Here is a 24,753-nt window from a genome sequence, read left to right on the forward strand (position 1 = left end):
GGAAAAAATTAATTTTACACCATGGTCCAAGAGTTTTTAAGTTTAATAATATTAAATTATAAAATTAAATATAACATATTTATGAATTAATGATAAATTAATGTTACACTTATGGTCGAAGAATTTTTATTACATGCTTCATAAATTTCTAAATACAATAATAATAAATATTATATTAATACGTTTCAAATTTCTTTATGTTAATTTTGTCAATAGTAATTAATTCTTAAATATCATCTTATAATAAAAAGAATTTTATCTAACTTTGTACTATAGTATTTGCATCACAAAAAATACTTTCCATCGATCTACTCTGATTACGTTAAAGGATAATCGTTCTTTATAGTAATTAATTCAATTCACAAATAAACTTTTCAATTATATATATATATATATATATATATATATATATATAAATTAATATAATAAATAAATATAATAATTTAATAATAAATATAATAATATAAAATATAAATATAACAATTTAATATAACTATATATACTATAATTAATAATTATATATATTATAATTAATATAATAAATTCTATATATATATATATATATATATATATATATATATTGTAATTTAGAAAAGAAAATTGGTTATTTATCGTCCATAGAGACTAATACAAATTTGTACTCATTAAGATTAACAAGATTAATCCTTTCGTGGTTCGATTACATGCACAAAATGCTTTTACCTTTTATAAGTAGTAGCATCGAACTCTTCGGAATCGTTTAAAATAAAAGAAGAGAAAGAGAGAGAGAGAAAGAGAGAATACTAACATGGTGAAGCAAAGTGAAATCGTATGTCCATCTCACGATCGACTCTTTCACTTTCCGCTTACTTTCCATTTCAAATAAATTCTTTATAATATCTAATAAGAATTATATACATCTACGTATCATTTAAATGAATCAATCAGATAATCCTTTTTATCGAATAATCTTGGAAATTACGCTTAAACCATTAATCATTTTATTTTGAAATTACTAAATTGCATGTATTTATAATTAAACGGATTTTCACATTTTTTCTCTCTCTCTCTCTCTCTCTTTTTTTTACTTAATAAATGTGTGTGTGTATATGCGTGCATCTATCTTTCTTTTTACCTCTTTTATTATTTAAAATAATTACTTCCTAGATTTATCGTCGTTTACTTTTGTTATTTTTCCAATTAATCTGACGATAATGATGTCAAATCAAAGAAAGTTTGATTAAATTAGTAACATAAAAGAAGTGTGTATCAATTAATTAGTAAAATAAAATCGATTATCGAGAGATTTCAATGCATGTATTGACAATGATCGAAAGATTTCAATGCTTGTAAAGACGATCATCGAAAGATATCAACACAACGAGCAAGTATTCATGTTTATTATTAATTTAATTCAATTTTTTTATTGAATCTTTTTTTCTAATTAATTAATTAATTTATGATCTATCATACGTATCAAAAATTATTTATTATCTTCTCTATTTTTTTTTTTTTATTGAATATTATTCTTATTCTTAAAGATTGAATAATTAGGAGGAGATATAAAACGAAGTTGGATTTTTTACAAACGTATAAAAAAAATGTTTATTACAGTCAACAATATTTGTAATTATTTACAGAAATGATTCTCTTACACAGGTGCAGTTAAAGTAATTAACATAACATTCTTACTGACGATGCACGTAGATTAAATTAAAAAAAAAAAAAACAAAAGAAAATAAAAACCATACAAATCTCTATAAAACATGCATTCGCAGTCGCACAACACAGTCAAGTGATAAATGAAAAAAAAAAAAAACAACAACAATTCGTGTTAATAATATAAAAACTACTGACGTTATAAATGAAATACGTTTGAAGTTAGAGAGGATAAAAAAAAAGGAATGGGATATTTACAAGATGAAATTTGCAATTATTACAATGTAACATGAACCAACGCTTTGTTAACAAAAAAAATTCAAAATAATTTTCTACGCGTGGATTATTGGACAAAAATCTTGATCAACGTTTTCTTGAACCTTCATCGGAATTCTTTTGCAAATAATTTAACAAAATTAAGAATCCGATACGTCAAGACGAATAATATATTTGAAGAATCGATCAATCATGGTGAAAGTTTCTTTAAAAGGTGAGAAGGGGGATTCCAAAAGTTGGTCGATGTTGAATAAAAACAATATTTGTGTTCATCACCATGAAGATATTAAAAAAAAAAAAAATGGAGAAGTAGAATTTCTATGACTATTATTTTCCATTAAGGATAACCCGCGAAACCACCGTGTCCACCTCCACCTCCTCCTCCTCCACCACTGTACGATGAGTGTCCACCGGATGAGTAAGAATCGAAACCACCTCCCGAACTGTAACTACTTCCTCCGTGTCCGCTAAGAAAAATAATTTTAAATAATTATTATAATTGTTTCTTTTTTTTAATCATCGATAGGATTTGCAGTTTAATTTGAAGATAAAAAAAAAATTACCTGCTTCCAAAATCGGAGGAGATACTGTTACCATAACTACTTGAACTAATGGAATGATCATCTCCACCACCACCACCACCACCATAACCACCGCCATAACTACTGAAACTAGCACCACCTCCAAAACTGTGTCCTCCGTGATCAAAACCACCACCACCACCACCACCACCACCACCGTAGCCACCTCCACCATAACTATAACCACCACCACCACCACCGCCACTACTGTGACTGCTTTCTATGATATCTCCGTGGCCACCTAGAAGAAATGAGATTATTATTGATAAGAATTATAATAATTGATAAATATTATCAATGATTATAAAATACTAGTTAAGTGTATAACGTAAATTATTATCATAATAATATGAATTTCTTATCGAACACCGAGAGGGAGAGTGATCAAAAGGTAACGATCAAATAATCTGGTAATCATTGGAAATAGGGTTATGGTCGAGGTAATTGGAGAAAGTTCGTGAAACTGGTTTCTTTCTACCAACGTCATCCTCGAAAATTTGACGTGAAAGGATGTAAGAAGAGAACAACTTGTCCAGTTGTATGGACTCGTTTCAAAATCAATTCACAATTGATCTTGCATTTATTGCAATTGTTATTTTCATCATATTCAATTCTATAAAAAAAAAATAATATTTTTTTGTTCTTCTTCTTCTTCTTCTTTTTATTTTTATTATTATCCAATCCGATTATCTTACCTCCGAAACCACCGTGACCACCAAAGTCTCCACCAAGGTCATGGCCACCGCCACCACCACCACCACCTCCGAGTGTGACGAATCCTCCGCTCAAACTAACCGTATGTCCACCTCCGTGTCCACCCCCATAACCACCACCTATATCTCCCCCATGACCACCTCCAAATCCTCCTCCTCCTCCTCCTCCATAACCACCACCAATATCTCCCCCATGACCACCTCCAAATCCACCGCCTCCGCCATGACCACCACCCCCAAATCCTCCTGACGAGTGGTGAACTATTACGTGACCTCCCCCAAATCCACCCCCATGGCCACCTCCAAATCCACCCCCACCGTGACCTCCCCCAAATCCACCTCCGTGGCCTCCACCAAAACCTCCCCCATGGCCACCACCACCACCACCACCGAGGTCACCGATTCCTGGGCTTGTTATTTCTACATGGTGATCACCCCCACCACCATCATCGTGTCCGCCATGTTCCTCATATTTGATAACCTTTTTCTCGTGATGTTGAATCAATTCGGGCACGTGAATTCTTATATGAACACTATGAATTGAAAAATACAATTATTATACTTATTTTTATGTTTCTTAATTGATTATGATACTTTTTTTTTCTTCAAAAAAGTGCTTACTGTTCTTTGCCAAAGGTAGCCAAAGTTATCGCCAAACAATTGAATAGAAGAAATGTTTTTATCTGTAAGAAAAAAAAAAAGATACAAGTAAAGTCAATTACTTATTTATAATCATTAATTCAATTAATTTGTCAATCTTTAAATTAGTTGTTCACTAATCGATATAATAATGTAATAAAATTGTCATCGATCAAACTACAAGTTGAAAAACTAGTTCCCATAAGATTACTAATGTCAAGAAACGATGGTTAATACATATACGGGGTGACCCGTTCGATAAAAAGTGTTCATGGTAAAAGATATAACCTTTTTAGAAATATAGTATGTGTGTATGAGAAAAGGTTTTTTATAGAAAAGTAACTTTAACTCCATGAATAAGGGGGAGAAAGTAATTACAAAAAAAAGAATTCAGAAGAACAATTTTTAATAAACTACTAAGATCAATCAAAAGAGTTCATTCGTAATCGTTAAAAAATATTAAATAAATATTTGAAAAAACAATTAAGTGTGTTAAAATATAATGGATTTGAATAAATGATCCAAAAAAATTTTTTCAAATTCGACAATTGAATCTAATTTTAATCTAAAAAGATCTCAAATTTCCCTTCGTGCAAATATCAACCCTTATCGTTGATAGGCACGTGATAAGTCAGTTAAAAATAAAAATTTGTGGTAGACCTTAAAAAAAAAATAATAAATAAATTATTGTAATAATAGTAACTAATATAGTTGCATATTTATCAAAAACAATTTACAATTGATATAATCATCGATATAAAAACTTGACGATCGATAAGGGTTAATATAAATCTGAAATCGTATTGAATGATTTGATCTTACGATGATTCTGATCTCCATGATGATGATGATGATGATGATGATGATTGAAGGAGAGATGAAAATAAATAAAAATCACTTAATAGTCTCTTCCTTATAGTCAGTAGTAACTTGTTCCTGATCAGCTCTGTTCGACGTACCGATAGACACTGTCATATATAGCCAGTAACAGTGCCGGCTATATAGATTGACCTGGAGGAAGCACCGGAAGGACAAGATAGTCAAATGGTGGGGGATGAGATACACGATGAGCGTTGATCCCACCTGTAAGCCCAAACAAGCAATACCGGTACACCAGTAGGAAGAGAAGGAGGAAACGTATGAGTAAGTTTTAATGTGTTTGTGCAAATTCTCTTTCTCTCAATACTCAAACAGACAAGTAACTTAACTTTAATACATGAATACATATACATGATATACAAAAATGATATATATATATACATGATATATAAAAATGATATACATGTATGTATGATATATATGAATATATACATGATATACAGAGATGATATACATGTATGTATGATATATATGTATTGAGAAGATTTTCTAAAAACCTGTACGATGATTTTTCAAAATGATTAGAGAAATTAATGCCTGAGGCATTAAAATACGTCATCCCGAGTAAAGCTTCCGTATCTTTGAGTATTGGATAAGAGATATGTACTATCTTTTATTTTGAATTTTTTGTTTTGTTTTCTAAGCAAATAATTTCTAAATAGATGTAGTAATATTTAATCATGTAAACTTAAGCTTTGAATACGTAACGTATTTAACGTTTAGCATTGGTTGATAGGTGAGATAAAATACGTGTACTAATTTTAATTACTTTGTTTTTTTTTTTAATGTAATTATTATACAACGATTAAAATATCATTCTTTCAGTAATTATCTATACCATTTTTATATTTTTTTTTTTGAATATTTCAAAAATAATAAATAATTTGAAATAAAACAATTGCATACATTGAAACAAAAACAATGAAGGATACTAAAATACAAATGTAAATGTGTATGTTAGAAATGTGTATGTTAGTAGCAATATTACCGTTGAATATTCATAAAGAAACGATTTCTACTTTCAGCCCATCGATAATAAAGATCAACGGCGGACGAATGGTTTCTCGAAATCGAGAAGTAAGAGCACAGGACATTGGCACGAAGAGACCATCGCATATCGTGTGAAAAGGAAACACGAGATGAGCGTAAATTCGAATGCGCATACACATACATATCCTTTCGGATCTAAATCTAATATTTTCTAATATAGATATAGAAAGAGATACATATAACGCATCGGATAACACATTGCTAAGTAAAAAGAAAAAAGAAGTAGAGAAAAAAACATGAATTGATCTCGTTAAAAGAGAAAGAAAATGATCGACAGGTAGTAAGATCATATTCGAGATTCGTCCTCGAAATCTACTATTTCGTTAAAAAGTAATATGTGTTCGTTTAATATGTTCGTTAAAATACCAGTTGTTTGAAATGATTTTATACTTTCTTTATAAGAACAAGAAAAAAGAAAGAAAAGAAAAGAAAAAGAGATTACTATTGTTTGTCGGCAATTCACATTCGCATCGTGAAATTTTTTTTATTACAGTATAATAATACAAAGGTCTCTATAGAAGAAATTTCGTTCGTTACGATCTGTTTTTTTGCTATTTAAAAAAAAAAAAAGAAGAAGAAGAAGAAAAAAAGCAGAACCCACATAAATAAATAAAAAAATATAAATTTTATTAAAAACACACATATCACTTTTAAATTATATACACCTAATTAGAAATTAAAGATAATTTACTAACGACAAGAAGCAAATTTTTGTTATTAAAAAAAAAAAAAAAAAAGAAAGAAAAAGGCAGAACCCCTACGAATAAATCAAAATAAGAAAAATATAAATTTTATTAAAAAAAAAAAGAAATTCAATTGATACACACATATCATGTTTAAATTATATACACCTAATTAGAGATTAAATGATAATTTACCAACGACATGGAACATATGTAATTTTAATAACGATTAATTATCTTGTAATCAATTTTTCACGACAAATTAAACACCCACGAATTAATTTATATAACAGTTTTTTAACTTGACAAATGTCACATCGTATTACTTTCTATCATTTCATACTCGACACTTTTTCTTTTACATATATTATACATATATTATACACTCACATATCTCTACAATGTATAATATATGTTTATAAGAAATTAGATAGCTCGATGAAATTGTTAATTCGAAAATTTCATGTGGAAATTCCTTTTACCGGCATTTAACTTTTCCTCGTTCCGGAATGCATGCGCGTGAAAGAACGCAGCAAACGGTGATTTGTCTTCCATCTCCCATTTTAATACTTTTGATTCGCGATAATGATCGACTTAGGTTGGTTGCTTGGTTGGTTGGTTGGAAAGAGTTATGATCATGACGAGGAGGGGTGAGGTAGAGGAGGTGGAGGAGGAGGAGGAGGAGGAGGAGGAGGAGGGAAAGGGAATAACCGTTGTTGTAGATCTTCAGATCTATCTGCTTTATAGATCTCCTTATGATCGTTCACCACGTTTCTCTCTGCGGCTTGCAATCGAAATAGAAAGTAAGTAAGTAACGCACGCGTGCTATAGCATGAGATGTACATAAATGAAAGAAAATAATAAGAAACATGTGTGCAGATCACACGTGTTAGAAGTGAAACATTCCAAAATCTAAGTTTCGAGAGAATGAGACGAATGTACAGTTTCAAGTGTAAGATAATTATAAGATTTATTTATTATAATATTATTGCCATATATAATAAAGATCACCAGTATGGTCTCTGGGTGGAATAGCTGATAAAAAGTACACTTTTCCAAATTTAAGCAATAAAAATCGTGGGGCCCTTGCACAGTGGGGCCCATCGCTCCGTTGCCTATCCGTATACAGGCTCCGTTACCTCGCCATCTACCGGTTCGTTGCCTGAATCACCACCCATTTCTATTCTAAAGAAGTTTTCACTTCAATAAGAGAAAGAGAGTATAAAGTTAACTTAAACAAAGTATGATATGGTAATACAAGAGAGAAAGAGATAAGTTTCTCACGAATAATCCTTTCACTCTTTTCCTTTTTAACGTTTCAGACGTGTCTGATAAATTCCAGTAAGTGCACCTTTATGGTTTGTTCCTTTTCTCCCGATCAAGATACCAATTGGCCTTGACAATGTTGCCATTGGCACGATATATATAGATTATATCACTCGTTTTTTACTTGTTAGAACTAGACACACCTTTAATTTCCATTATCGGTAATACTTTTACTAAATATTTTCTTTAATTAATGTTAGAGTGAAACTTTACAATTGATTTTTCTTATAGTCATATTGAGTTTTTTTTTTGTCTTTTGCAAGTGTGTATACTCTTTTCTCTCTTTCTCTCTCTCTATTTATTTATCTACATTTATTGCACGTCATGATTTCTTAGTATTGGATTTTCTATTCTTTTGAATTTTGATTTTGATTTTTTTGTAATTTTATTTTTAATTTTCTTTTTTTTCATATTTTTTTTCTTACGTAAATGCGATTGATTTTATTCTTGTTTTTTTTTTTTGGTTTCTTTTTATTTCTATTTTCAATGTTATTTTTTATTACTTATTTGTATGTAATATTATGTGAATAATACTAATCAATTTTGAATGATTTTTTTTTCATTTTGTTTTAATTATTTATGACATTTTTTCTTTATTCTGTTCTTCGTGATTTTTCTTTTATATTTTCTTATTTTTTTTTCTTCAATTTTACTTTTCATTTCAATTTAGATTAAATAATATATAAATAATAATATTTCATTGATAATAATAATAATGATGATTCTAAAATTTCTTTTCACTTGTATTAAACAATTTGTCTGGAATTTTTTTAAATTTTATTAATTATTATTTATTGTATTATTCAATGCAAAATTTTAATTAACTCGTTTCAATGTTATATTGTATATATGTCGTAATATTTATTATAAATGTAATTAAGCAATAACTGGACTGACTAGTAATAAGAAACTTTACTTTAAATGGTAGCTTTAGGTTAATAAAGCCAAAAGTGAGTTCAACTAGTTTGATCTAACGTTTTAGTGTTGTAATATGGTTTAAATGTAATCGAACTTATGTACGTAAATGTTTACATATAATTACGACTGATTTAATTACGTAAAATATTTCACAAAAAGTCGTCTTGCACAATTGTTTGAAAATTTCATTTAAAATCAAAATTGTTCTATCTTTAAATACATATATTTACATATATATATATATGTATAATTATATTGTTGTATGTATATAATAATTATAGTTTTCAAAGTGTCATAAAACATTTTAATTATAATTCTTTATAAAGAATTTAAAAAAAAAAATAATAATAATAAAGAGTAACATTTTATGAAATTTTGTTCAAAATTTCTAAATTAAACTTTCTTTTTTCATTAAATGATAATGCCAATTATTTCAAGGTTACGGTCTATCGCGAATAACTTAATTATTCGTGAAACTATACTTACAATTAGTATACTCACCTACATAAGATACATATACACATATATATATATATAAAACCATGAGGTGTGCAAAAGGAATATTAATAACAAAAAAAAGAAATTATTGAAAGTAGTCCGAAAATTCTCAAAATACTCTATTTCCAACTTTCGTTAATTTATTATTTGATTATAAATTTAACGAGCTTCCTGTCTTATCATTTCCTAATTTTAAATTAATTAAATTTACTTACCAAAATATTTGAGAGAAAATAATTCATGTATTTTTCTTTTTTTAAATCATTTTAAACATTTTTTCAACACCCACCCACCCTTCAATAACATCTTTCGCTTAATTGTGTAATTTTTGTCTCATTAAATTTATTAACCTTCACCTCCAATCGTGTTCTAATTTCATCAGAAATATCTTAAAAAAAAAAAAAAGAAAAAAGAAAGTAATTGATATTTTTTGATGACGTAGGTTGGTAACTTTTTTTTACATCCCCTTTCACGTAATTTTTCCATTAAATATACTTACACAAAAAAAAGACTTTGGTCATTTTCTATTTCTGTCTTTCTTTTTCTTTCATGATTATTCGTCCGATTAAAAAACCAGCAAAGAAATAATGGACTAAACGATGTTCGATATAAAGTTGGTAGCACATCTTGTTGCAAGCAAGCAAGCAAGCAAGCGAACAAACTTTCTCAACTTTCAAGAGCACAACCGGTCTTATGTCTTCCAGTGAAAGTAAACGAAGGGGAAAGATGCCCATGTAGAGAATGCCATGACCTTGCTTATCTCGTTCAACCAATTGTCGTATTTCAAAAATCAATGAGCCATTAATACGAACAGAAACATTTTTATAATTTACGAGAGTATTGTATTTTAGGATTGTTCAGAGAATTACAATTGTTTAGGATCATTTAAGATTATGTTTTTTTTTTCTTTTTTTACATTATTATACGCAATTTCACGATTAACATTTTTATTCATCAAAATTATTCATTTCTATAAGATGCGACATGTTTTTATATCATCCATTGTATTACAATTTTATATTAAAAATTATTATTTATTTATTTACTTTTTTTTTACATTAATATTATTAATAAATTTATATTATTGAAGTTTAGTCAATGTTAAGTTTATTTGTTAAATTATATAACTTTTTAGTTAATTATAAACATCTTTTGTTGTAAGCTTTTTTCAATTTTTAGAATTTTTGTAATTCATTATTAGTTAATTGGAATTTAGAATTTTTTAATTAATTAATAAGTTAATTTAAAGAAAAGAAAAAATACAGAATAAATAATATAATAACATAAGTTAAATTTTTTATTTATTTTCATTTTGTTGTTGTTGTTGTTATTATTATGACCAGTTTTATTATAATAAATTACAAATAATATTCTTCTAGAATATAAATAATATCCAAGATATATCCTTTTCGTTCTAACAATACGTAAAGAATAGAAATAAAAAAGAGAAAGAGAGAAGTAGAAAGAGAGAAAAAGAGAAAGAGAGAAAAGTGCATATACATGTTACATAACTATGTAAATATATATTTAACAATAATAATAAATATAAATAGGAAACATAATATACTATTCTACATAAATAAACAAGTCAAACGCGTTATCACATTAATCTTTCATTAGTTAAATTCATCGTGAATGAATTATTGAAGACAGAACAGGTTGTCCAAGGTTCAACCCAACTGGGAAACTCTGAAAAGGTGAAGTTTGAATTGGCATGGTACGAAAATCATGTTGGGGTTCCATATGGTCTTCTTTAACTGCATAACCTCTTTTAGCTTCAGCATATTCGGTGAACCAATTAGGACCAATAGCAGAATAACCAGGTCCTATCAATGCAGCTGGTGTTGGTAAAGGATTGATCAATTGTTGTTGTTGATGTTGTTGCAATTGTTGTTGTTGTTGTTGTTGTAAAAGAACAGATTGATCAATTGGATTCATAATCGATGATTGAGGAATAGAATCAACACCCAACAAACTGGGCCAATTTTTCGTGAAAGCTTGAACCTTTCTGTTGTAATCATCCATAGAAACGCTATCGCGAAAAATAATACCCTCCTTGCTACCACCAATCGTAGCTGATGGAATACCTGCCGGTAATATTACAGCACCTTCAGCACCTTTATTATCCTGATAACCTGTATCTTTGTAAAACGTTGGATTTTTATTAACAGTTGTCTCTTTGTTCATTTCGAATATATCATTCGTCGTACTAGTTTGAGTAATTTCATTATTAGTAATGGCTCGTGGTATGTAATTTTTAATCCCTTCGTTTTTCCTATCTTGAAGATCTATATTTTTGACATCGGAAAAGTAAGAATCACTGAAAAGATTTTCTTGCATGTAACCAGTTGGTGGAGTATTGTAATCCGATGCAGTTGTTGAAGAATAACTTGTAGATGCTTGATTGGGTTCGGTAAATTTGTTCGCATATTCTATCATTTCTGTGTATCTATAAAATAAACCGAAATGATTTGAAAAATATTTATATCAATAATTATGAATATAAATAAATTTCATATATAATATTTACTTGTCATTGTCGAATGAAAATGTTCCTTTTATACTGTCATAAGGAACGTATCCTTTTCCAAATGATATCGCATGACTGACATCCTTGCTGTGCGGTATATGCACATGATTAACTTCTTCGTAACCTTGATCAAAGTCATCACCACCATGAGGAAAAGGTGGATTTCTGTGATAAACTGGTCTAGATCCGTAAAAATGTGGACCAGGATGATGATCGTGATGATGCATGTTGTAATATTCGTTACTCTTGTATGAGGTTTTTTTAAAACCTGGTGATTTTGGACGCCATGGTATCATCGGACTACGTCTTACTTGTCGTGGAAAAACAACCACCAATTTTTTCCTTAACAATTACAATAAATCATTCACTAATAGATAATATATATATATATATTTAATATATCGTTATATTCATTTAGTTTCTATTTAATAACACACACACACACACACGTACACATACACGTTCTCGAAAATACTCACGCATAGCCAAGAAGAGGTTCATAAACTGCCAGCATCAGAACGCACAACACCTGCGAACGTTTAATCGCTTATTAACAACTACCTTCATTTTCTCTGACCTATTAATCTAGAATTCGTTTTGCTTATACGTTTAATTTACATCAAAGATGTATTACCTTTCTATACATTATAAAAGAAATATAATTAGTGATGAAGAATTTTGAAAATAATAATTCGATGAAAAATATTCAAAGATACAGATAACAAAATTGATGAAATAATTCAAAATTCCGATGAGTTAAGAAAAAGTATAATAAAGAATATAACTCACCATCAGCTGCATTGTTATAAGATGAAAAAAATATATATATATATAAATAACTAAACAATTATTTGTCGATTGTTAAATAATAATGTAGATTAGTAAATGAAATAGATCAAAAACGTGGATTGATCTTCTATTTTGTCGATGTTAGCTTGACAAGAGTTAGGTGCAATCTACGCCACGGTTGATCCAAATACATTGCGAGAGCTTACGCTCGGATTCTTCTCTTTTATACAAGATTAAAAGAAGATCACTAAGCAAAAGGTGGTGTCCACTCCTACCACTTTACTTGCTACTACTATTGGTGGTCACTTTAGATAGCATTAGCTAAATCATCGACGACGACGTGGAAAATCTACGTTGCTGCATCCAATAGGCTGGCTGGTCCATAAAGAAATGGGTGGGTATGACCTACTACCAAGCTTGATATCCTAACGAGATACATATTATACCATGTATAATGTATATACATTTAATTCAGAACAAATAAAATGTATATACACACACATACTCACTTATCTTCTCTTCTCTTTTCTTCTCGTCTTATTTCATGAGGGGGAAATCGACACTTTCTTCGTTGGTTTTTCTTTGAACGATCACCATTCTACCCTCACCATCATCTTACTCGATCCCGTTCGTTCAATCGTCAGAACCAGAAATTGTATACACGATCATGCAAACCCTGTGAGAACACATTGATCGATACTTTCCAAAATACGATAAATAAAACCTTACAAGCTGATTTCTACGTTACATCTACTTCATTTTATTTAGCTCTAATTTACATACACACAACGACGTAATAATATATATATATATATATATATATATATATATATATATATATATATATATGTATGTAATATATTTGATATAAATGCGAATTTCATTGTTATTAAAGAAAATGAGATTGAAATAGAGAATTGGAAAATTGTTAAAGTTAAAAAACTAATAGAAAATTATATGTTACCTGTATATCAAGTAAATTTTACTATTGATGTTTTATTATTAATTAAATATTTTCTACAATGTAAAATCTACCAACGTGAAAGCTCAAAATTCAATGAGAATATTTCTAAAATTTAAATTTATACATTTTATATATATACATATAAATGTTTTGAGAAAAAGAAAGTAATTGTAAATACACAGATACATACATACATAAATACCTGCAAAGATATTTTCATTGGTTTCGTAAGAAGATAATCGTGACTTCCTAAAGTTCGTCGTCATAAACGTCGGAAAGTTTTCGAAATAAGTTAATTTAATAGTCTACTACTTTCACTATCTCTTTGATCACGTACAACCGTATAACATTTCTTGAAAATAAGAATTTTTCTTTTTTTGTTTTGTTTTTTTAACTATAATTATAACTCCAAACTTGAATGTGTACTGACGATTAATTAAATGAAGGAAGTTGGAAGAAAAATAATTTGATTTTTTTTGTTTGTATTTTACACGCTTCCTTCCACTTTAAGTCGTGGAAATTTTAATCAACTGGAAGAAATTTTATCAAAAAAAAAAAATAAAATAAAATAAAAAACAAAGAAAATACATAGAACAAGATTTTAATAACTTTCAACATTAAGTATCAACGAACTTGTATCAAGATAAATTGATAACTAAAAGTAGTGGGGGAAAAAATTAATTTTGCAACAATATATGGTGTGAAATTGAAAGAATACAAAAGTGTAATTTTGTAAAAGAGTTTCTAGGAAGAAAGTATTTAAACGTGTTATCTCACAATTGATCTTCTTTTGAAATATGCAATCAAACTTTTCTAAAAATTTTACATTCACGTGTTCATTAAAAAAATGCCTATGCAAATATAGAAATAATTCATTTCAATATAATAATAGTGAAAGAAATATGTGTGTATATGTGTGTGTGTGAATAACCTAGTGAATAACAATCATTATAATAATAAAATAAAATAATAATAATAATAATAATTATGATAATAATAGTGAAAGAAATAGGTGTGGACCGATCGTTACTCGTTTCTAGTTCGCGTCCGTTCGAATGAAATTCCTTCGATAGAGAGTTCACTGTCACGGTCTTACGATCATTTCAGAAAAACAGAATAAAACGTATAACGTATTGCTCGTTTTCATTTTCGCTCGACTGCAAACTACCATCGTTAATAAAACATTGATCTTATATCTCTTTATACATACATACAAACACAAACCCACACACACACACACACGCACATAATTTCCTCTCTTTCTATTTATTTCTATTTCTGTGTGTATAAAACACATACACACATTCATATCATTTCCTCTCTCTTTCTATTTCTTTCTATTTCTGTGTGTATAAAACACAAACACACACTCATATAATTTCCTCCTCTCTCTCTCTCTGTCTCTCTCTCTGTCTCTCTCTCTCTCTCTCTCTCTTTCTATCTCTTTCTATTTCTGTGGGTGTAAATTTAACGAGACACGTTAAAAGATCGATTTCCCTTTCTCCCGATACAAAATCGGATACATGGATACAATTTGTTGGAAGATATCGATACTGAACTACTGGAATTTAATTTCTGCTCATCGCCTACTTTTCTCATTCTTTCTCTTAACCCCCCACCCAAACACCCCCAACCCCCCTGTTCCTTCATTCGTACATTTACTTTATTTCAATGTCTTTTTTTTCTTCGAATTGTTATCGAGGTCGATGAAAGACTCACAAAGATATACGTTTCATTCGAACGGTCGACCCATTTTAAATATATTCAACGTTATTTTTATACATTTTGTTTTATTATTTACATTTGATTTGACTAATTATAATGATCGTTTAAATCGGATAATTGAATAATTTAACATAATTTATGTTTACGTGTAAAACAATATATTTGGAAACTGTTATTATATTTTTCCATAACCCACCCTCGTGTGTAATGGAAACGATAAAAACAACTTAAAAAAAAAATTGATTATATTAATCAATCTCTTTTGTGTGTGTGTGTTTTTTTACATACTTATTATTGAAAATTTAATTAATTTATTGTAAGAAGAAAAATAATTATAATAATTGAATATTGTTTGTAGTAATTGTAGGAAAACTTATTGTTGTTTATCAATCCGTTAAATATTTATTGAATTATAGAGTAATGGAAAGAGGAATGTGTTGTTACAATTAATCTTACTAATCTTATTATCAGTTATTAGTTATTAGTTTATTAATTTTATTATCTCATTCGTAGTGTCCTTTGATAATAACAAATTTAATTCTTAAATGCCAATATAATAGAAACAGTGTGTACTTAGTTGCACAATAATTTTACGGTTGAATTCATTTAATTATAGTAATTGATGATGCGAATAATAATGATGTTCTGAAACATAACATTATTATATTTTTTCTAATTTTCATCTAACATATTTAATAAGAATATATTTTATACAAATGGATATTATATATTATGTTATTTAATTAATATATTTATTATTTATAAATATTTTATTCACATAAAAAAAATATATATATATATATTTTATACAATATATTAAATTTTATCATTTTGTATATTAAATTTTACATATTAAATTTTGTGTTAAATTTTATATATTAAATTTTATTATTTTTATATATTATTTTATATATATATATGTATATTTTTCATATGAAATTCATTAGTGAATTAGAAATAAAAAAAAAAAAATAGAAAATAAAAATTAATTCGTTTGATTAGCCAATAATTTGCAAAAAAAAAAAAAAGAAATTCAAATCAATTCAATTCAAAAGAAAAAAAGAAAGAATAAGTAAAAAAAAAGTTAAAAATAAGAGAAAACGATATTTAAACTTGATCAAATGTTAAAAGTGTTAGTTTGTGTATACATAAGTATCATAATGTGTACGTCCTTGAGTGAAACGCATTATAACGAGGAATGGTTGCAGCATTATCGTAGACAAACAGTTCATCGACCAGTTACATCTTTCACTTTGTTAGAATCTCACATACGATTTTCATAAAAGGCGTGACTAGAAGGCATCTAATGTAAGAGTGAAGAGAGATATCAATTAAATATGAATTTGCGGAACAACAATACGATCTGATAATAATAATTGTTTAGCTCGTTAATCAACGTTAACTTTCGAGTTGAATTTTTTACAAAATCATTCATTTATCTTTTCCAATTTTATGATTTTTTATTTATTTTTTTATTTTTTTTTATTTTTACATCATTAAACTGTTTATTGATGACTGTTTTATGATCGCAATTTTTAATTCCAATTTGACTTATGTGTAAAAGAAATTGTTTCGTTCAATTCTTTTAATGTCTTCATTTAAATGAAAATACAGTGATTATGAATTTTAATATTATTATAATTCTATTTTTTGACAAAATTTGTATCATTTATTTCACAATGTTTATACATATACACAAATTCCATACATTATATTTTTTAAATAATTATTACAATGATTACGTATAATTAATTGTTAATATCTTTCTAACTTTCCCTTTTACTCGTTTGTGAAGTTCGTTTCCTTTACAATCGTTTAACAAACAAGATCTTATTAACAATTTATCTACATTACTATATTAATTACTTGAACAATATGAAAAATAGATTTTGAATATATTAATATAAACATTTTATACATTTTTAATAATTTACCCATACAAAAAAGTATGTACACTTTGTACACACTTAAACTGAAAGATATATCAAATAATAATAATAATAATAGAAATAACTTATTTTGTAATTTATTTTCAAGTAATAGGAAAGAATGTGAATGTATTTATCAAAAATTTGATAAAAAGTTATACAACAACTACTCAAATATATATAAACAATAATTAACAATACAAACAATTTATTTACGTAATATTTACTTTGACGAAACTCTCACAATTTCTACAATAATAATTAAATAAAAAAAAAGATATAAAACGAATCTCTTCAAAATTACATCAATAAAAAAAAAAAACTATCCGAAATTTGTATAAGTAGCCAATTAAAGTAACAATAATAATAATAATAATAATAAAAATAGAAAGAGTAGTGAAACTGTAAAACGGATGTTCGCATCGGTATCACCAAAGCAGTAACAGCAACAGCAACAGCAACGATCTTGATCTTGGCCGTTCACCTTGTGCTGTCTACCTTTCAAAAAAGAAAAAAGAAAAAGAAAAAAAATATAGTAGAGAAAAAAATAAAACACGAGACGAGAGTAATAAGTGGGGTAGGGGGGTGGGAGGGTATGGGAAGTGGGAGGGAGGGAGGGTAGGAGAAATAAGAGAAGGTTTTGTGAAATAGAATAAAAAGTATGTAAGAATCATGAACGTTAGAATCGTGAGGTTAACATCTAAGGAAGAAGGAAAGAGGAAGGAAGTTGTATATATGTATATATACATAACTGTATAAGAAAGATAGCAATAAAACTTCTCCTGTTGTATTTTGAAACGGCTCGACGATTAGTCGCCTCCTTTCACGTGCACCACGGGTGCAAAAGACTCCCTTTCATTCTTATCCGACTTCTATCAACGTACGTATATAAAAGCAGTGCTCTTACAGGATACAATCGACAGATCAAAAGCAGAATTCGAAGCTAACGCGTGTCCATCTTCCAAAAATTTGTATATATCAATTTTTTTTTTTTTTTAGAAAAAACGAACACCATTTTTTAAAATAATTTGTTGTATTTATTTTGATTTAATTTCTTTTTTTTTGTTCTTTTTTTGTTTTGTTTTGTTTTGTTTTGTTTTGTTATTTTTATTAATATCATTTATTGTTTTTTTTCGTTTATTCGTTCGTACACGTTACACAAATACAGTTTTGTTCTTCTCTTACAGACAATTAATTAACGACTAGAGATAAGATGTCGTTGGGAGTCGCGGTAAGTTGATATTTGTTTTTTTTTTTATTCATTTTTTTTGTTCATTCAGAACAAATAAATAATGTGAGAGTATAAACATTTTTGGATGATTAAATTTGAACGATAATTTATCATTTGTATTGATATTTATTTTGTATAATATTTGTTTATTAAGATTATTTTAGGTTGAATTTAATTATAGTTTGACTAAAATTGTGGATCATCAGCTCTTTATTATTTTGAGGTTATAATTTACAATGATATTCGATAATATTATATATATATGTTTGTTGTCTTTTATTTTGAGTCGAATATTATATAATAAATAAATAAAATAAACAACGATGTTCTATCATTGATGTAAGTTTTAAACACTTTTTTTTTAACATAATATTCAAACGTATTAATTTGTGAAATAAAACAAAAAAGATGGCTGCGATATTGCCCCTGTCGTCTGCAACCATAATTGAAATCATTTGGGAGAAAATAAAAGAAGATTATAAATATTCGTTACTTTTTGTTTTCATTTGTTCACAGTTGACTTTGTTACTCCTAACATTGATATTGAACTTAACCGAGGCTGGACATGGAGGAAGTCAGTAAGTTACTTTTTCTTATTACAATTATTCCATGTAACTATCATAAATCATCGGAGATTAGAGTGTCCGAGTGAACGTTCAGTCAGAAAAAAATATTTAAAAAAAAAAATAAAAGAAATAACGATGACTCTTTTTCCATACTTTTATATTTATACAGAGTTATATATATATATATATATATATAATATATAATAAAATTATAATTTTTATATTATTATATAAAATATTATAATTTATATATATATATTTTATTTATAATATATATATATAATATTATAGATTAATAATTATTTTATTATTATAATAAATTATATTATAATATATAATAATAGCAATAATAATAATAATAATAATATATAACCAATGGTGTGGGGTAGATGAAGCGTGTCCTTTCTCACGATTTCGATCTTGTCTCGTAGATCGTTCAATGCTCGAACTTTCCCCAGTACTCTTTGCAAAGTTGTATGTATGACCATCTAAAGTTGACCGTAAATCTTACGAGAGAAAACCTTTGGAGAAAATAAAGTCATCGGTTTTTCTTTCATTTTTATATTTCTTTTTCTTTATTTGTCAGATCCATCCAACTAATAGAAGAAAAACATTCTCAATTATTTTCTAATAAATTTTACCGAACAAGGTAGATATAATTGATTTAAACGATGTTTCAGTAAACATGTGGTGATTCACGTACCGTATAAAATCAAGCACATTTACCATACTCATACAATTACAAAACATGTACATCATGGAGGAGGAGGAGGTGACAAATATGAAGTTTTGGGATACACCGTGGGTCATCCGATCGATTTGGGAGGTCACGGAGGTGGAGGCGGTGGACACGATTTCGGTGGTGGTGGACACGATTACGGTGGTGGAGATTATGGAGGTGGTCATATCGAAATTGGAGGAGGTGGATACGGAGGAGGTGGTGGATACGGAGGAGGAGGTGGACACGGTGGTTGGGAAGAAAGCGGAGGTGGATATGAACTCGGTGGTTATGGTGGGGGTGGTGGTGGTGGTGGTGGTGACTGGGGTGGTCACTGAATTTAATTACAAAGTTACGAATAATGACGGTCTTCGATGAAAAGTGATTTATATTCCCTTTCCCCTTTTTTGAGATTATCTTCCGTCCATATTTGTTCTTTCATTTGTTTTTTCATTGTTTTACCTCTCACGTGTCCTAGTCTAACCATTATTTACTTGATATTATTTGTAATTTGTTTCGTTATCGTTTATCCATGTTTTACATGTGTGTGTGTATATATATATAGATTTGTTTTATACTTTAGTTTGTTTTATACTTCATCGTCGTTGTTATAATATTTAATTTGATTACATCTATCGTGTTATTTGTTCTTCTTTTTATGTTTTTCTATTTGCATTGTTTTGTTATTTTTTTCTTTGATACACCATTTGTGATATATCTATATATATATGTGTATTATATTATAACATAATTTAATAAATAAATTATATATACGTTTTTTTTATATATACACAATTCTCTCAGATTAATTTTATAGGATGGAAAAATGATGATGGATCGTTTAATTAAAATAATAAAAAATATCTATCCTTCATAGTTTGAACGAAGGAGAAAGAAAAATTATATTGGTAGAAAAGAAATATAAGATATTCTTTTTTCTTTTTGTTTAAAAATGAATACCATACATTTTAATACAAAGAATACAAACAATCAACTTATTCCTTGTGTTATTGTTATACATAGGAAAAAAAAAGAAAATATTTTTTTTATATTTTACTACTCTCATAATTAGTGTAAATATCTAAACAATAATACTGTAATAGTTAGATTTAATTTTTATGAATATTTCGTTGAAATGATTGTTTTGTTATCCTACTCCTTTTTAGTAAGAATGATCATTCAACATCTTCCTCGGTGACAAAATATCGTCCTGCTTGTGTTTTAACGATATCCTTATTATCCTCCACTTCCTCTTCTTCCTCCTCCTCCTCCTCCTCTTCTTCTTCCTTTAATTTTTCTTCCCTCTCCTCTTGCTCAGTATCAATATTATATTTGTTCAATTCTTTCGTATAAATACCTCCACTTTCCGATTGTAATCCTTTTCGATATCCTTCCTCCTCGTAATTGTACGTTGGTTGTTTTATTTCTGGACGAAAATCATCAGATATTTCATGAACTTTCGAATGTTGCAAATATTGCGGTGGATAGGAATAACCAATCAAACCATCATTCGTATGATCATTCGATGACAAATGTTCGTGTTGAGTTTCACGTTGTGGAAAATATGAATCTGGATGAACGTAATTGAAATTAAAATCTTGTTGATCTTGTTGATAACCTTCCTTAGAACCATCTTCCTGTTTAATTTCGTGATTCACGTCATGGTGATTTTGTCCGTTTGTATCGTCATGGTGGTGAAAGTAACTGTTCGACCAATATTTCCATTCGTGATGATGATCATCATCCTTATGATGTTCCTCATCGTGATAAGATGGTTTTTTCTTCTTTGATATTTCTTTTTTCTTTGGTAGATACTTTTTACGTGGCACCAATTTATGAATGAATATCGTTTTGGTGTGTATATGGTGTTTTATGATCTCTGGCACGTGTATCTTGAAGTGGATGCTGAATACAAATTTAGAAGAAAGATAAATCATTGGTTTTCTTGTCTTTTCTTTTTTTTTTAAATGATATATATATTAATAAAAAAATCTGTTATACACAATGAAATAAATTGTATTAAACGATCATTTTGAAATTTTCATTGAGTACGATTAGTATTGATATTTTAATGAAATTAATGTTTAATTAATAATATTAACCCTTAAAGTGCACATGGGGTGTCAAACACCCCAACAAATTTGTGATCTCTCGAAAACGATACTGAATTCGAAAAAAAAATGGGTTATTTGTTACGCCATCTAGTGTTGGGTATAAAATCTATTCTATTTTAAAATAGATGTATCAAACTACTTCTAAAAAAATTGCTAGGTTTAAATATTAAATAGCAGCTTCAGGAGATGCGTTCAAACACGTTGGAGTGTCAAACACCCACAGTGCACTTTAATTAACTTTTACCAAGTGTGTATTTTAAGGGTTAATATATGTAATTAAAATTATTTAAAGTGTTATTTATTTTATTGAATATTATATATGTTTATGAAGAAATGCATAATTATATTGAAATTGACAAAGTGATCGTTTTGAGGTTTAATATAATAGAATCTAAATAATCATTGAATAAAAATTGTGAATAAATTGAAATCATAAATACAAAAATACATATTTATATTAATTCAATTATAAATATCTTAGTGAAAGGATTATTTTCACTGAAATTTATCAAACTTGCGGTCTACTAGAAATTTTAATGAAATTTTCATTTCTTAATTAAACTTTCAAAGAAATGATTTTGATTGAAATATATTAAACAATCATTTTGATATTTAATAAAATTGAAATATAAAAATTTGAACGAAATATCAATCTTCAATACACACACACAAACACAAATATACATAAATACATATATTAATAAATTTCTCAAAGATTATTTTCACTCTAAGAAAGCGTAAAAAAAAAAAATAAATGAATGAATGAATGAATTTATTAATAATTAATTAATATTAAATTATTTATTTCAATATTTATTCAATTATTTATTTATTATTTCAATGTTTTTTTTTATTTTATTATAATTATTATTATTATTATTACTATTTTATTTTATTTTCATCTATTATTTATTAATTATATTATTTCAATTAATTAATATTAAATTATTAATTTGAAATCAACTCACTGTTCTTTGTCACCACTTCCAAGGAAAATGTCGTTCAACAAAACTAAAATCAAACACGTAGATTTCATAATAAAAATTTGAAATTAAATTGAAATAAATTTGATAAAAGAAAACTTTGTAATTTAAGATATACGATCGGGAATCGGTTCACGATCGTATGACGATTTTCAAAATGAATCTGAATCGTTTGACGGTGAGATTCGTCGTTTATATGGCCCGATCATCATCTCGCCATTCAAGCGTTTTATTCTTTTCAACGTTTATTTACGCTTCAACGAATATCTTTCTCTCTTTATACCCTTTAACTCTTTCTATAACACACTTACAACAACAACAACAATAACAACAACAAAAACACGTCGATTAAATTCTCATTCGTAGTTAAACAATAACAATTTACTATCTTTTACAAGAAGAATAATCGAAATGATTTCTACTTAAGAAAAAAAAAAAAAAAAAACAAGTCAAAAGTTATTGACCATTTTTTTTTTTTTCATTTTCATTACAACAACTTGTTCCTTTTTTTTTTTTATTGTTTTTTTTTTAGGATTTTATTAATGAAATGATTTATAAGTTTCAAACTAGATGAAGTTGAAAAGAAAAAAAACAAACAAACAAAGGAAAAAGTATTATACACGTTTTATTTGTTTTTTTATTATTTTTTCTTTTTGTGTGTTTGTTTCTTTTTTTAATATTAATATAAAAAAAAAGAAATAATATTAGCAATGTTTAATACAAAAGGTTTTATTTTAATTACAAACAAACAAACAGAATATAGGATTGTTTAAATATTTTTCTATCTTTTTTTTTTTTTTTTTTTTTTAAAGTAATTTTTGTTGAAGCTCGAAACTTTTCGAATTCACCCTGCATAATTAAACGAAATAAAAATTAATGCAGTTTTTTTATTCTTTTGTTTAAAAAACCATGAGTATGATTAAATATTTTTTGTATATATATATGAAGGTGTATAAAATTAACGTCATATTATTTTTTTTTATTACAATTTCATTGCACTTAATCCTTAAAGTGCACACTCGGTAAAAATTACGTTAAAGTGCATTGTGGGTATTTGACACCCCAACGATGATTTGAAAGCGTCTTCTGAAACTGCTATTTAATATTTAGACCTCCGCAATTTTTTTAGAAGTAATTTGATACATCTTTTTTAAAATAGAATAGGTTTTATACCAAACACTAAATGGCGTAACAAATAACCCATTTTTTCGAATTCAGTAGTACCATTTTCGAGAGATCAAGAATTTGTTGGGGTGTTTGACACCCCATATGCACTTTAAGGGTTAAAATATCATAAAACAATATAATTCAAGATTTACTTAATTAAATTAACAGATATAGGTTTGACATTAATTTATTGAAATAAACATTTGTACTATTAAATAACTATTCTTTGGATTCTCGTTCTAAACATGAAATATATATTTTTTATTTAATAATTCAAATTCATCTTCGATAAAAATCGTAATTCTCGTGTTCGTGTTCGTCTTCTTCGTGATCGTGATCGTGATCTTCCTTCTCTTTATGATGTGGTATTATTTTGTAAACCGTATGAGTATGCTTCACACTTTTCACTTTGTAAGGTACATGTATGACCACCTTTTTTCTACAAACACAAATAACACAATTACACATAATAATAATAACAATAAACAATATTATATGAAAAAATGAGAAATGAAAAATACAATTTGTAACAAAATACTTACGAAGAGTAGGATGGTGATATCAAAGTGAAAAGGACAAAGAAAAAAATCAAAGTCTGTAATATAATAAATAAACAAATTATGTTTATAAGTCATTTATAGTATTTTAATTTGTATAACATTGATATAATTAATAATTTAGAAGAAATTATATAGAAGAAATATTAATAATATTTAATAATTTTAATATATAATATTAGAAATAATTTGTTGTTGTTTAAATAATTTGTATTTGTTCAAGCTCCAGATTTTCCAATAACCCCTGTTACCCTCATATTTCCACATATTTATAATTAAT

At 27.4% G+C, this 24,753-nt stretch overlaps 3 protein-coding genes across 3 annotated transcripts; 1 reads left to right on the forward strand and 2 right to left on the reverse strand.

The window, feature by feature from the left end:
* Positions 1–1,611: 1,611 nt before the first annotated feature.
* LOC107064026 (uncharacterized) lies at positions 1,612–4,750 on the reverse strand. Its single transcript, XM_089178209.1, has 5 exons — positions 4,670–4,750; positions 3,830–3,891; positions 3,191–3,741; positions 2,478–2,736; positions 1,612–2,381 (listed from the first exon to the last, which is right to left on the reverse strand). Exons 1-5 carry the CDS (start codon positions 4,685–4,687, stop codon positions 2,252–2,254), a joined length of 1,020 nt encoding a protein of 339 aa, XP_089034335.1. The 5' UTR covers positions 4,688–4,750; the 3' UTR covers positions 1,612–2,251.
* Positions 4,751–10,827: 6,077 nt separating this feature from the next.
* LOC107064028 (uncharacterized) lies at positions 10,828–12,532 on the reverse strand. Its single transcript, XM_015316279.2, has 4 exons — positions 12,521–12,532; positions 12,211–12,260; positions 11,732–12,073; positions 10,828–11,650 (listed from the first exon to the last, which is right to left on the reverse strand). Exons 1-4 carry the CDS (start codon positions 12,530–12,532, stop codon positions 10,828–10,830), a joined length of 1,227 nt encoding a protein of 408 aa, XP_015171765.2.
* A 5,818-nt stretch (positions 12,533–18,350) lies between these two features.
* LOC107064029 (uncharacterized) lies at positions 18,351–19,990 on the forward strand. Its single transcript, XM_015316280.1, has 3 exons — positions 18,351–18,368; positions 18,885–18,946; positions 19,615–19,990. The coding sequence occupies exons 1-3, from the start codon at positions 18,351–18,353 to the stop codon at positions 19,988–19,990; spliced, it is 456 nt and encodes a 151-aa protein (XP_015171766.1).
* The last annotated feature ends 4,763 nt before the right edge of the window (positions 19,991–24,753 follow it).

Source organism: Polistes dominula, unplaced genomic scaffold (assembly GCF_049000335.1).
Source record: "Polistes dominula isolate Pdom_NZ unplaced genomic scaffold, Pdom_raw_medaka contig_77, whole genome shotgun sequence".
Classification (NCBI taxonomy): domain Eukaryota; kingdom Metazoa; phylum Arthropoda; class Insecta; order Hymenoptera; family Vespidae; genus Polistes; species Polistes dominula.